The sequence below is a fragment of the Eriocheir sinensis genome, chromosome 31, assembly GCF_024679095.1.
Source record: "Eriocheir sinensis breed Jianghai 21 chromosome 31, ASM2467909v1, whole genome shotgun sequence".
NCBI classification, from domain to species: domain Eukaryota; kingdom Metazoa; phylum Arthropoda; class Malacostraca; order Decapoda; family Varunidae; genus Eriocheir; species Eriocheir sinensis.
The window spans coordinates 14,966,193-14,980,237 of NC_066539.1; the positions used below are offsets into that span (position 1 = coordinate 14,966,193).

Genomic DNA, 14,045 nt, shown 5'->3' on the forward strand with positions numbered 1-14,045 from the left:
TATGAAAAAGTCCTATAAGTGATGAAATATAATAACTTACATCAAATTAGTAAAGTACTTAAAGGATTTCCATATTTACCCTTGCACAAGACCATTTTCTTTGTAGGTGACTTGGATGAACTTTCCAAATCTGCTGGAGTTGTTGTTGTGGGCTGTTTTAGCATTACCAAAAGCCTGAAAAGAAAAGGAAAATGTAAATTATCTTATGAAATGAAAAGTAAAATTATAAGATGAGAAACGTGTCTGCATCATGCAAACCATTTCATTGTGATTACTTACAGCACCAGTAACTATCTAAATATCTAAAGCTCCAGTGCCCAATTCCCTCCAGGCCCTCCTTAGAGGGAGGACTTGAGAAAGTTTATTGACATCGTGGACGATTTGAAAAAGGAGCTTCGTGGACAATTTGAAAAAGGAGCTAGTTGCCAAAGGGGAAGAAGTTAGAAAACTAAGGGAGGAAAACGAAAATCTGAAAAAGGGAAGTGCCAGTGATGATAACATGGAAGACAAGATAATAGTAATGGTTAAAGAAGAAATATTAAAAAGGGTAAAGATGTGAAAAATTAAATGGGTATTAGGCCGCGGTCACAGAGTCACAATCATGACTCCCGGCGCCCTCCCGACGTCGGACCACGCTCCGACAGTTTTGGAACGGTGCGCTGCCAGACATATGTTACGGCCATCATAAGTAGATCTGCTTGAGTACCGACCATTGCCGATGTTGAAACGACGTTGTTACAATGTTGTTGAGATGGACATCTGACGGCCGTAGCTTATTCCCAACGGGTGACAGATGTCAGGGCGGGCCCCGATTGTTTTGAAATTTCCAAAACTGTCAGCGTGTGGCCCAACAGTGGGAGGAGCCAGGACCCCCAGGGAGTCATGATCGTAACTGTGTGACCGCGGCCTTACAGGACACACTAAGAGTTAGAATACTGGATACAGTACACCGTTCAAGCAGCGCTGATGCAAAGGCCACGCTGCCAACACTCATCATCATCATCACCATCATCAGCCGCCCGCCAGCTGCTCGGGCCCAGCGCATGGCCGGGGCCGTCCGCACACATGCGCTTGGCCACCTGGATGGGTGGCCAAGCGCAAGATGTCGACAGTTTTCAATTTTCCCAAAAAAATAATGGTTAAAAGTTTGCGATTTCAACGTTTGCGACTCACAACGTCAACCCATTTATCGCAAACTTGGAGACAGTACTGTACTAAAAGAGTACAGTGAATGGGTTAAGTAATATGCTCTGCTAGACATTGTGCAAAAGCAGTATTTGAAAAAATATCACAAACAGAATCCAAACTTACCTCTAAAACTGGCCCTGAACTGAGAATGGTCTGCTCAACTCCACTGCCATGAGATCCTTTCTGGCTGAGCATGGTTAGGTGATGTAGCAGAAAGAGAGTAGCTTCCGTCTTGCCACTCCCACTCTCTCCACTTATCACTACACATTGGTTGCATTTTTGTTTCAGCATTGAGTGGTATGCAGCATCAGCTATGGCAAATATATGTGGTGGAAGTTCACCAAGTCTATGATTTTGGTACAACTTAACATATTTGGGATTATATATTGGATAATATTTGAAAGGATTGACAGATATGAGAATGGATCCCACATATGTATAGATGTAGCCTCTCTGAAATCTTGCTCGAAGGTTTTCAAGCAAGGTCTGTTCAGTGAGGTTTGGAAGCTGACACAAATCAGGATAGTCTTTATCCTTGGGTTGATACAAGAATTTGTAAAAATAATCTCTTATCAACTGTGAATCAAGCTGGTTTGCCTCAGCCCACAAAGAATCAGAGGAGCTTTTTTCTCGGAGACAAAATCTGAAAGAGCAAGAAAAAGTATATTACAATAACTGTTTATTATTTTTAATTCATTATAATAAAAATTCTTGACCTGCCAAAAAAACAAATATATAAAAATAAGGATTCCATACTTACATATAAAAGAATACAGGACAATTCCAAACATCAGAAAAGTTCTCAAACCTTTGGCGGATACTTGAAAAAGTCAAGTCTGGACTAGATAGAGATGTACTAGATTCCAAAATTTTTAAATCTGTAGATGACATTGTTGTGAATGGTAGGGTCTCAGACCAACACATTCTTCTGGATGAGGATGTAAATTATAGTTTTAGCTTACTGATTATTGCATCATAATTATAAGCATTAGAAAACTCTTTCTTTGATGTACAGAGTTGCATAAAAAAATGCTGCTGGGTAAGGTAAAGTACTGGGAAGTTGGGTATTTTCCATTTTTTATTGATTTGTCAGAATAATAAGGTGTCAGAGTTGTCAAGTACTACTTAATAAATTCATTTTCTTCCATAAATGTTTATGGATCTGTTTTATGCCTTGTAATTTCTAGAATATAAATTTAAAATGCTGTAGATAAAAAAATAAAAAAATAAGGAGGGTAAGCTACACTAAAATACACCTAACTCTCTTTATGGAAGAAATGCAACACACGCCTGTACAGTCGGGGCCGCTGTCACTCGGACACTTTTGGCTGGGCAGGAGAGATTCTCACTTCCTCGGCCTTTCCCTTCAAGTTCCCTTTGAGCCAGTCACTGCGACCTCCCTTCCCCCCCGTATCTCACCCTTCCCTTCCTACACACCTGCACATCCCAGGAGACTATAGGATCAGTGTGGATTAAGAAGAGGAGGCCCTTTCTTTCTGTCTATATATTTTCTTTCTTTCTCATTATTTTTGTCCTTCTCTCTTCCTCTTTCTTTTTTCTTTCTCTTTTTCTCTTAATCTTTCTATCTTTTCCTCTCTTTCTTTTTCTCATCCTTTCTGTCTTTATATTATTCATTAAAATTCTTTCTTTCTCATTTTCTTTCTCCTTTCTTTCGTTCTTTCTCTCATTATTTTCTTCTCTCAGTGGCTTTAACTCATTTTCCATATTTTTTCGTAAAATCACTACTGGACAGTCCCCTTAGGAGCTGTTATGGGGAAGAGTTCTGAAATAATCTGTTTTAGCTTATTAAATTATATAAAATATTCTTACATATAACCTGAATGACTACAAACATGTGGAAGTAATTCAAACTGCTTATGTGCTAACCAGGAAGATGGTGCTGGGCACCAGTAACCTACCTCTTTATAACCTTTGCAAAGGACAGAAAAAACATAGTGGAGTATCATGGATTTTAGGAAGAGTTTTCACAGCTTTCAAATATCATAAATGGGATAAGGAACATCCCTAAACAGATAGAGAATATAAGAATACAAATAGATACAAAATTCATCATATACTGGCATACTGCCCTAATCATCCTCATCATCCAGCTACCTTTGGGTGCTCCTAAAATCAAATTCAGCATCCCTGGGAGTGCTAGCACACCATATCAAGAAATATTGCTGAATGTGATTGCTAGATTCAGGAACAGAAATTTTTTGTTGGTGGCTGCCAAAGCCAATGTGAAAGGGAATTAATTATTTGAAAAGAGTACAGATATTTGGAATTGCCCAGTAGTACACCAAATTATTTTTTAGGTCATGTAAGTATGGTGCCTGTGTAATCCAAGGCAGATATCACTTACCTGTATTCATGTAGCTCATTCTCTTCTGCTTTTTCTGTGGAGGATGTCTGGGGCCAGAGCATCTGTAAGGCTACAGGATATTCTGAGGGGCCCAGTCTCCTTTCTTTGCACTCTTGACCATGTGCATTGCCAATAACTTCTGCCAATTCATAATTCTGTGGATTGGAAAGACCTAATCTTTCCACAATACAAAAGGTGATTTCTTGAGCTGAGGTCTGCTTGCTGACCTCTATAGAGAGAGCTTCAAAGTGAGGTGACAAGGCACCAACAAACACCTGCACTATATGTCTAGTATACTCCATGGTGGGCTCTTCATCAGAGATTTAGTAAAAAGTCTATAGGTAACATTTTGCTGCATGAGGAACACCAAAGTCTACTTTAAATAATCAATAACTTGGTTCTTTTCCAAAAGAAGTCAAGTTTCATGACTGCTTCTGGTGGTTCTTATGAGTACTGTACATTAATACACTATTATGCACTCTCATCCAGTCCACACTATTCTTGCAAAAACTCTTTTGTAGACACCTGTATTTGTGTACTTTCTTATAAACCGACATTTTCATTGCACTGCTGAAAAAAAAAAAGATAATTAATGGGGAAAAATACATTTTGAATACATGCAGTATTATAATCTAATTCATAAATACTATGCAGTTTTATACATCAGTGCTAGGTTACCATAAAAATGTTAACATCCTGCATATTATACAAATCAAACTGTAGATGGTTACCTAATAACTCTCAAAAGTTTCATAACTTTTTGGTGGTTCTTATGACTATTGCTCATCAATGCAGCATTCTGCACTAGCATCCCGCTGAACAAATCTTGCAAAAATCTTTTCGGTACCAGTATATGCAGAATTTCTATTATATACATTGATATGCTCAAACACTAACTCTAATCCTGTATACCAAAAGTAGGTAAATAGGTTACACACACACACAGACACACAAAATGTATTCTATGAAAAGGACGAAGAAATTGCAGAAATATTAAATAAAATTTTTCATAAAGTGTTTACGAAAGAGACCAACTTTGACAGGGGGCTCAAAAATTGTAATGAAGAGAAACTAAATTCTGTAAAGGTTGAGAAAGGGGAACTGTTGCAGCTGATGGAATCTTTAGATGGAAGGAAAGCTATGGGACCGGATTAAATCTCGGGTCGTGCTAAAAGAGTGTAGAAATGATTTATTGGAACAATTTTATGATATAACATGCTCTATAAATACAGGAAAAGTGCCCTTAGAGTGGAAGAGAGCGAACATTGTGCTGATTTATAAAAGTGGAGATAAAACTGAACCATTAAATTATAGACCAGTCTCTTTGACAAGTGTAATGTGCAAGATCTGTGAAAGTATAATAAAAAAACAATGGGTTGAACATTTAGAAAAGGAAAACATGATAAATGAAGGACAGTTTGGATTTAGAAAAGGAAAATTGTGTGTCACCAACTTACTCTGTTTCTACTCAAGAGCAATAGACGTGGTGCAAGAGAGAGATAATGATGTTTAGATAAAGTATTTTCGCTCACCGTGAAATATATAATTTTTAACACCATATATAAGTTGGATATGGAAAGATCGCATAAATAAAGACTGAGCCAATCATAAGAGAAAAGCTGGATGATTCATAGAGAACAAAGGTAATTAAAGAATGATGACTGTAAGGGCAAACTATCATAGAATGAACCATAGTAAAGCGAGGGAGAAGTGAAACCGAGCAGTGATAGGTTACTATTTTTACTGATTTTGCGGATTATAAATGACACACTTGTTCTCAAACATGCTATTTATTATCTCACCTATATTCTCACCTGGTAAGCAGTCAATTCAGCAACCCCCTATTAATCCTATCATTTGACCTATCATACCATTTTTCTATATCAAGGAAAGTAGGATATCTTCTCACCCATTCTCCTTGTTCTTTTAGTCACTACATTCACTATCATCATCATCTGTTTAACATTAGGTTTTCCCATAATTTCTGGTGGGACTTAACGGTCGATGATATACTTCCAACTATTTCTGTTCATTGCCTCAGCCTCTCCAATGCCTGATGCTGCCAAATCTTCTTCAACACACTGCCCCCACGTCTTCTTTGGCCTGTCTGGTGGGCGGCAATTTGGCACTTCCACCCTTATAGCTCTCCCCGATGCTTCATCATCTCCCCCACTCTCCACGTGCCCTAACCACCTCAATCTCCAAATGCTCACCACGGCACTCAGCTCCTTCGCTCCACATTTTGCCATCTCCTCACTGGACATCTCATCTCTCCATATGATCCCAGCCATACACCTCAGCATTATTCAGTAACAGGCAACCAACACATCCTCCAACTTCTTTGTTAAGGCCCATAAGTCAGAGACATTTTGCAATACTGATCTGATACATGCTTAAAATACTTTTCCCCAGTTTTTCAGTGGAATGCTCTAATTTATCACAACCCTACTATCTCTCTCTATTTCTTACATGTTGTTGCTACCCTGGTTCTTACTGCTCCCTTCACTCCACCCTTGCTAAAATATGGTGAAGATAGCAAAACTGTTTCATTTCTTCTGTTACACCACCATCCACTTTGATAGTTTCTGCCTCTTCTTATTCTGGCAGTTCCCCTCCATTGATTCTTCTTATGCATGCTGGACAGCAGAATCCACCACTCTCTCTTTGACCAGACCAGACCAGAATATCATTTATGACACCACTGCGTCACTGCATTCATTTGGAATGCGTTATCCTCCCTGTCCTCTCATTATGGATGCCATTTTGTTTTTCTCTCATTATTCTGTTCTTTTCACCACATTCACTCATCCTATCACTGAATAGTCAACTAAAATTCTTTCCTATTGTGTCTGTTACTGCTATAAGGTAGGTGATAACAGTGGCCAACAACAAATTTATCGTCAAAGTTTTTTTAGCTGATTTAGGACAATTTTGCTGTGCTGAATCCATAAATCATATTGGCGCAACAGGCAACTACAACTTTAAGCCATTATCTGGCGATCAAGAATTACCCCAGAGCGAGTAACAATTACACAAATCTTGCGAAATCCTTCATTTCTTGTTCTGGTGCATCAGATTTTCAAGTAGCCCCCCCAATTCTTGGCAAGGATCGAGGTTGTGGCGCAAGCTGCGGTGAGGCTGGCGACACGGGTAAACACAGTGCGCCGCACCTCCTTAGGCCTATGGCGATGATGATTTCCTGAGCTTCCTATGAGTAACCCTGCAAGGTGTGGGTGGATATAGAGTTCACAAGGTTACTACTGTGTTACTGCTGCACCACAGACCATTTGAAAGCATCATTGTAGGATAAGTAAGAACTTTCCAGTATGAAAACATCATTGTCATCATTAAAAGCAAGAAAGAGAAACGATGCCATTGGTCAATATTTTGGAGAGAAAAATGACATTTTAAGAAATTCCGTCGCATGCAGTGACGCTAAGTAGCTAGGGAAATGTTCCTAATGAACTGTAGATCTCGTAATCTCCTGCTGGAAGTATGCCTTCGTACAGCCTGTGCCTAAGAAGGGTGACCGTTCCAGTCCCTCAAACTACAGCCCTATAGTTTCACTTTCTTGTCTATCTAAAGCTTTTGAATCAATCCTTAACCAAAAGATTCAAAAGCACCTTTCCACTTCTAACCTTCTATCTGATCAACGGTATGGGTTCCACAAGGGACGTTCTACTGGCAATCTTCTTCCTCTCTTAACTGACTCTTGGTCATCCTCTCTTAGCTGTTTCAGTGAAACTTTCTCTGTTGCGCGAGACATATCGAAAGCCTTTGATAGAGTCTGGCACAAGTCTTTGCTTTCTAAACTGCCCTCTTTCGGATTATATCCCTCTCTCTGTTCCTTTATCTCCAGTTTCCTTTCCAGCCATTCTATCTCTGCAGTGGTAGACGGTCACTGTTCTTCCCCTAAACCTATTAACAGTGGTGTTCCACAGGGCTCTGTCCTATCACCCACTCTCTTCCTGTTATTCATCAATGATCTTCTTTCCATAACAAACTGTCCTGTCCACTCATATGCCGATGATTCCACTCTGCATTATTCAACTTCCTTCAACAGAAGACCATCACAACAGGAAGTACATGACTCCAGACTGGAGGCTGCAGAACGCTTAACCTCAGACCTTGCTATCATTTCTGATTGGAGTAGAAGGAATCTTGTGTCCTTCAATGCCTCAAAAACTCAATTTCTCCACCTATCAACTTGACACAATCTTCCAAACACCTATCCCCTATTCTTCGACAACACTCAGCTGTCACCTTCTTCAGCACTAAATATCCTCGGTCTATCCTTAACTCAAAATCTTAACTCTTACAAGACAAATATTGAAAAGCATAAAAAGGAAAGTAATATCATTTGTTGATAACAACAATACATACGTAATTGAGTCTAATTTCTTATTAACATGATCCAAATTTGCCTTCACATGAATAGGCAGGTTGGTTCTCTGTATTTAAGTGCCGGTTATTATAACTTGTCAGATCTGATTAAACTAATGGTGTTTTCTACTTAGGATTTTCAAGTGTCATCTTGGGTAATGTAACAACACTAAACTATGGTTTCATTAGGCATTGGCAAAGTTTCTTACAAGCAAATGTCCTCATTAAAGTGAAACAAATAATCAACTTATATAAACCTAAAAATGATTAAAGAAAAAATCATTTAAATAAAAAAAAATTAATTTAAATCAAATAAATCCAATTTAAATATTTTTTTTTATTGAAAATATCATGATTTTTTTTAATAATCCTGGTACATACTGCACATGTTAAAATTGTTTTTTGCCATCAACTGTCATAATAATTCATTTACTATGCAGAGTTTTATTTAATAACATGATCTATTAAACTTTTCAAATTTATATTTTTCCATGTGACTGCACCTTGGGTAAAAAATTAATAAGGATGGTAACCATGGAGGTATAATGGGTGGAGTCAACATCAGTACCTGACCTGTGAAGCTGCCGAACTGTCATTAACTGTCATTTTCTCGCCGTCAAGATGGCGGATACCTGTCAAATGTCAGGTGTTAAGTCAGGTCAGACTCGTCAGGTCACAGTCCCCCTAGGTTTCCGCAGTGTGGAATGACTGTAGTACTTATTTTTAGTTTAACTATGAGACCATCAACAGTGCTAATCGAAGCTGTTGCTGAAACCTATTTACATGTGAGATACGTATTCGGAAAATAGTTTACAGAGAAACACTGCATTAAAAGCTATTAAAATTAGGAATACTATCAATGTTAGTGTTGGTTGTTGGCAGATAAACATGTAAGCAACGAAACATCAGTGAATTAGTGGTGAGATAAACTTGTGAAATCTCAAAATGGATGTCTGTTTCCTTTTAGTATGTAGAAAAATATATTGGTATTTACGAAATAGTTCTACCACATCAATAAGTGTACGGTACCTACGTACTCATAAACAATACTACTGTCACAACGGATAAGCTGTGGCCTGAAGGCAGTAACTAAGGTGGTGGGCGTGAGCTCTCACCGGGGTATCCGCCATATTGACGGCGAGTGAAATGACAGTTCGGTGGTTTCACTTCTTTCCATAGGATTAGCGGGCCATGTCGACTCCACTAATAATACCTCCATGATAGTAACTTATTGCTGCTAAAATAAACAACTTTTGACACTTCATTGGTCATCTTATGCTCAAGAGTTAATCTACTGCTCTTCTGACTGGAATTGCAACAATGTGTATTAGACAATGGTTTCTCCTGGCACGTCTAGTACTGTTGGTGGTTGGGGTTCTATTAGGTGAGCAAACTGCACAGAATCAATTATCAGTGATTATTAACATTTTCAACACTAACAAAAAATAATGTCATCAAATGGAGTGAATTGGGTGTGATTCTGGATTAATGTAAAGAATCTGGGAAAATCCTGGATAGTAGCAACCTTAACTGTTATTGAATGAGTCGTAGGTGGTGGCTGCATTAACTTCTCACAAAATAAAAATTACTGAGTTAACCTAGGAACACTTCAATATAATCTAATTAACACAGCATTCATCCCCTAAGTGTAAGGGGACACAGCCTAATATGAAGACCTTACAGAGCATTTTCCCTAATCTGCTATCACTACATAGGAGGAGGAGGAGGAGGAGAGGAAGAAGGCAAAGAAAAAAAAGAGGAGAAAGGGAAAAAGGAGAAAGGGAAGGAGAGGAAGAAGGCAGAGGAGAAAACGGAGGAGGATGAAAAGGGAGAGGAAGGTGGAGAAAACAAGGAGGAGAGGGAGGCGAGGAAAAAGGCAGAGGAGGAGGAAAAGGGAGAGGAAGGTGGAGAAAACAAGGAGGAGAGGAGGAGGAGGAAAAGGGAGAGGAAGGTGGAGAAAACAAGGAGGAGAGGGAGGCGAGGAAAAAGGCAGAGGAGGAGGAAAAGGGAGAGGAAGGTGGAGAAAACAAGGAGGAGAGGGAGGCGAGGAAAAAGGCAGAGGAGGAGGAAAAGGGAGAGGAAGGTGGAGAAAACAAAAACAAAAAGGAGAAAACGGGAGGAGAGGGAGGCGAGGAAAAAAGCAGAGGAGGAGGAAAAGGGAGAGGAAGGTGGAGAAAACAAAAACAAAAAGGAGAAAACGGGAGGAGAGGGAGGCGAGGAAAAAGGCAGATGAGGGAACACAAAAGGAAGACGGAGAAAACGGAGGAGGAGGAAGAGAAAATGGAGGAGAGGAAGAAGTCAGGGTAGAATACGGACTAGGAGGAGAAGGGATATAGTAGGGCGGTGTTAACTGTCTTCCGCCTAAGCTGACATTACGCGGCGTGGGTGCCCGCTCTGCCTGTCACTACCACGCCTCTCTACTAAAACCAGACGCTGCTTCAGGACGGCATTACACCCACGAATGCACATGAAACTACAGTCATGGAGGGTCCCGATACACTGGTTATTTTTTTTATTTCACGGTTTCAGCGCCAGTTACACTTGTTGCATCCATGGCCTGCTGGAGCTTGATCACATGGCTGGACTTCCAAAACCACTGCCCAGTCCTCTCGTTTTCCGACACACATGCGTATTTTAGGTTTCCCTCGGGCTCGTGATACCTTTCATTTCTTATTTCTTTGCCCCCAGAAAGTTTAAAAGTGACATTTGGGGCGAAACATCACGACGCGTTTAGTCTCCCGAGATTGAGGGAGTAAACTAACTCTGACGCCACCTGTCGACTCTTCACTTAACTATCTTATAAAAAAAAAAAAAAGATAATAAAATGATAACCACGAAATCCCTAGTAAAGACAGCAGCAGAAAAAAACACGAATGATAACCAACTTTAAAGCATTTGAGTTTATGAATATTCCTGTAAATTAACAAACACTTCAACCAGAGGAATATCTCTCTCTCTCTCTCTCTCTCTCTCTCTCTCTCTCTCTCTCTCTCTCTCTCTCACACACACACACACACACACACACACACACACTAAAATTTTCATTGCGAGAAGGGAGTGAAGTAAAATAGTGTTGTATGATCGAAGGTGACTTACTATATATACTAGGCTATATATTTTGATATCTATTTATTTTAATAGATTGAAACGGAAACAATTTAAAGAGTTCTCCTTTGTTGTTTTACTTGCAACAATAAACTATCAATCAATCAATCAAGAGTTGCACAAATATTAAAAAAACACTATTTGAAAAAAAAAATTAATAGGAAAATTCGAACTTGGTAAGGGTGCATGGCCCGGTGCTTATTTTCGTTCTCCAGGTAGGTATATATGTATAGGTAGGTGTAATATAGGTATACACATTAATCCGTAGTGTGAAGTACGCCCAGTTTACCACAGTCTAAGGTTTAATACCCATTTATCGACCGGCCCCACAGTGAGGATGAACAGCTGCTTCAAATGAACATATGGACCACCCCGGGATTTAACTCAGCAGGATTCTTAGCTGGGCTTGTTAACCATATGCATTGCACCACGGAGACGCCGGAGTGCTGAGTTGTAAAATAGATAGCCGATATATGTACCGTCTTTTGATAAATATTGTTACGCCAGCCCCCAACACACACCATACAATCATTCACATACAGCACATTCGTAACAATATAAAGTGGAGGCATTAACTTGTAAGAAACAGCAGTTGCCAAGGTATTTTTCATATAATATCTGTCGATGCTGAACTGCCTCATCCATTTGTTAGTCCCCGAAGTATGCCTATAGCTACCTCAGCGTCGTTGTCTGAACTGATTAGTGTTCCTATTTTTGTCATCAGCAAATTCACTTATGTCACTGGTACACCGCAGTCAAGATTGTTGATGCAGTACCCTATATGATAAACAGTAGTGGACTCAAAATTGATCTCTGTGGGACGCCAGTAAATTATAGTAACTCGAGAACAATCCGATTTTCTGGCGAACATGAGAACATGATCGAGTCTGTATGAGGTCGGTAGGAATATATGCTTAATTTTATCTTTGTTATATATTGTCGAGTGGGCTACCATCTTAAGATAATAAAAACGTATCTTCAGGGGTAAATACAGACAAGAAATACGTTTTATTCAACGTTATGTTTGTGTCATTGTTGTCGAGTGGACTACCATTTTCTGATTTAAATGGCCTAATATTATCCCTGGCATTTGTTCTGTCTTGTTAGAAGAAACCCTAAAGATCCTCCCTCGCCTCTATCGCTCTTCAGGTCTCACAATTTCTTTTAATAATACTTATTATATAACTTTTCACTTCCTATGGTGGTACGTATCGCTCACTGAAGTCAGTTTATCATTTTTTCATCCTTATTTATATTCCTCGTATAACTCAGTTTAGTGTTTCATTTAGATTGCTATCCATCTTGAGTCTGTATCTGCAGATCTCACTAGCGTTTCCGTGGTGCAGTGGTTAATGTGCCTAATTACGAATCTGCGATCGAGTCCGAAGTCCGGCCTGCAGGGTATAGTCGGCGAGCAGCCCGTGCACCCAGTTGTTTATCATTCTTTTCGGGATAATCAATTAATGGGTACCTGGGGAAACCTGGGGGAGATAAACTGTACTGAATGTTGCAATGACTCTGTGTCTGGTTAATTTAATGGGTTCTCACCCAACACCGGCTCGAGAATCAATGGCACGGAGATGAACAACTCGGCCACGCCCAGCTAACAGCTTTCAAAAGCTCCAAACTTTACCTTACCTTTATACAGAATAAACCTCCGCAGAAAAAAAGAATATGAACTTTTGTACCTCCCAAGCCTCCTCACCTCACTCAGTATACTATGGGTAGTATTAGGCGTATTAGGTACATCCCGTTTGATATTCGACAGCTCCTCCACGATTACTACTAAATTGTGGTATCCAATAGCTACCGTTCTCAAAGTCTGCAGGTGCAAAGGTCTAGTAACCATGCAATGATAACGTACGTGGTGTATCATCTCGGATGTTCTTGTATCCTTTGCTTCGGAGCGACCATAATCGCCATTCTAATCAGGGCATCCTTTGTTGCCGGCCGATGGTTGAAACTCCTGAGTATGGCCGGAAGGAGGCTACCCTTCACCACTGGCATTGCGTTATGGTGGGGGCTGCACGTTTAGACACTCATAGGCCTTTATGATTGTACTGATTATTGTGACCAAACTATTTGTAGGTCATTGTAGCACGCAGGCTTGTTAACCACGTCATTCTCTCTCTCTCTCTCTCTCTCTCTCTCTCTCTCTCTCTCTCTCTGTCTGGTCTTAATTACCACTCATGATCGCCAGCAAGTGAAAGTGTGTGTGTGTGTGTGTGTAATTCACTATAGTCTGACCACATATAATAGACTCGCTATCGTCATCGAGTACAATCTTGTGTGTGTGTGTGTGTGTGTGTGTGAAAGGCCGTAACATTTAATGCTCTCCGATTGCATCCTTCCCGTGCTCTCTAGTCTAATCTTTCTTCCCTCCCTCAACCTCCTTAGTCATACTTTGTTTGTTTAGGATGGCCGGGGCGTGAAGTACCTCGATCAGCGGCTCAGCCTCAGCCTCGCCTGATACAAAGTAACCCGTTTTTGTTGTTTGGCAACTGCTTACAAATCCACTACAGCCACGCCATTGGTTAAGTGATAAATTTCATTTTTCTTCTTCTTTTGTAATTACCATTTCTTTTCTTCTTTTTCTTCTTCTTCTTCTTCTTCTTCTTCTTCTTAATTCTTCTTCTTCTGTGTTTTATTCGTCTTCGTCTTCATCATCATCATCATCAACATCATCATCATGTTGTTGTTGTTGTTGTTGTTGTGGCGTCAAATCTCACCCCTCCGGCATAGTCCATCTCATCCTGAACTCCGCATCTCGGAACCCAATCTTTACTATCACAGAGTAACTATAGTATTTCCATTTGAAACTGGCCGGTAGTCGGTGGTCAACACCTATCGCTTCCTCTCATTGGTCAACTGATTGATTGATTGATAGTTTATTGTTGCAGGTAAACAACAAGGGAGAAGGGAGGAACATGCCACCCCAACCCCCAGGCAGGACAGAGTGTGATTGATTGATTGATAGTTTATTGTTGCTATACAACTATTAATA

At 39.9% G+C, this 14,045-nt stretch overlaps 1 protein-coding gene across 4 annotated transcripts in view; it reads right to left on the reverse strand.

Moving 5' to 3' along the window:
- LOC127005931 (unconventional myosin-IXa-like) overlaps nt 1-10,715 on the reverse strand; it is a 48,790-nt gene extending 38,075 nt beyond the window's left edge. For 2 of the 4 annotated variants that reach the window (XM_050875362.1, XM_050875363.1), the window contains exons 1-3: nt 3,554-4,120; nt 1,312-1,831; nt 80-174 (exon numbers count right to left, since the gene is read on the reverse strand). In XM_050875362.1, the coding sequence (XP_050731319.1) occupies nt 80-174; nt 1,312-1,831; nt 3,554-3,855 (917 nt within the window). In that variant the 5' untranslated portion in view covers nt 3,856-4,120. Of the gene's footprint in view, nt 1-79; nt 175-1,311; nt 1,832-3,553; nt 4,124-10,596 lie in introns of those variants that run through there. The other 2 variants (XM_050875361.1, XM_050875360.1) reach the window with 2 other exon arrangements.
- Nucleotides 10,716-14,045: the final 3,330 nt, after the last annotated feature.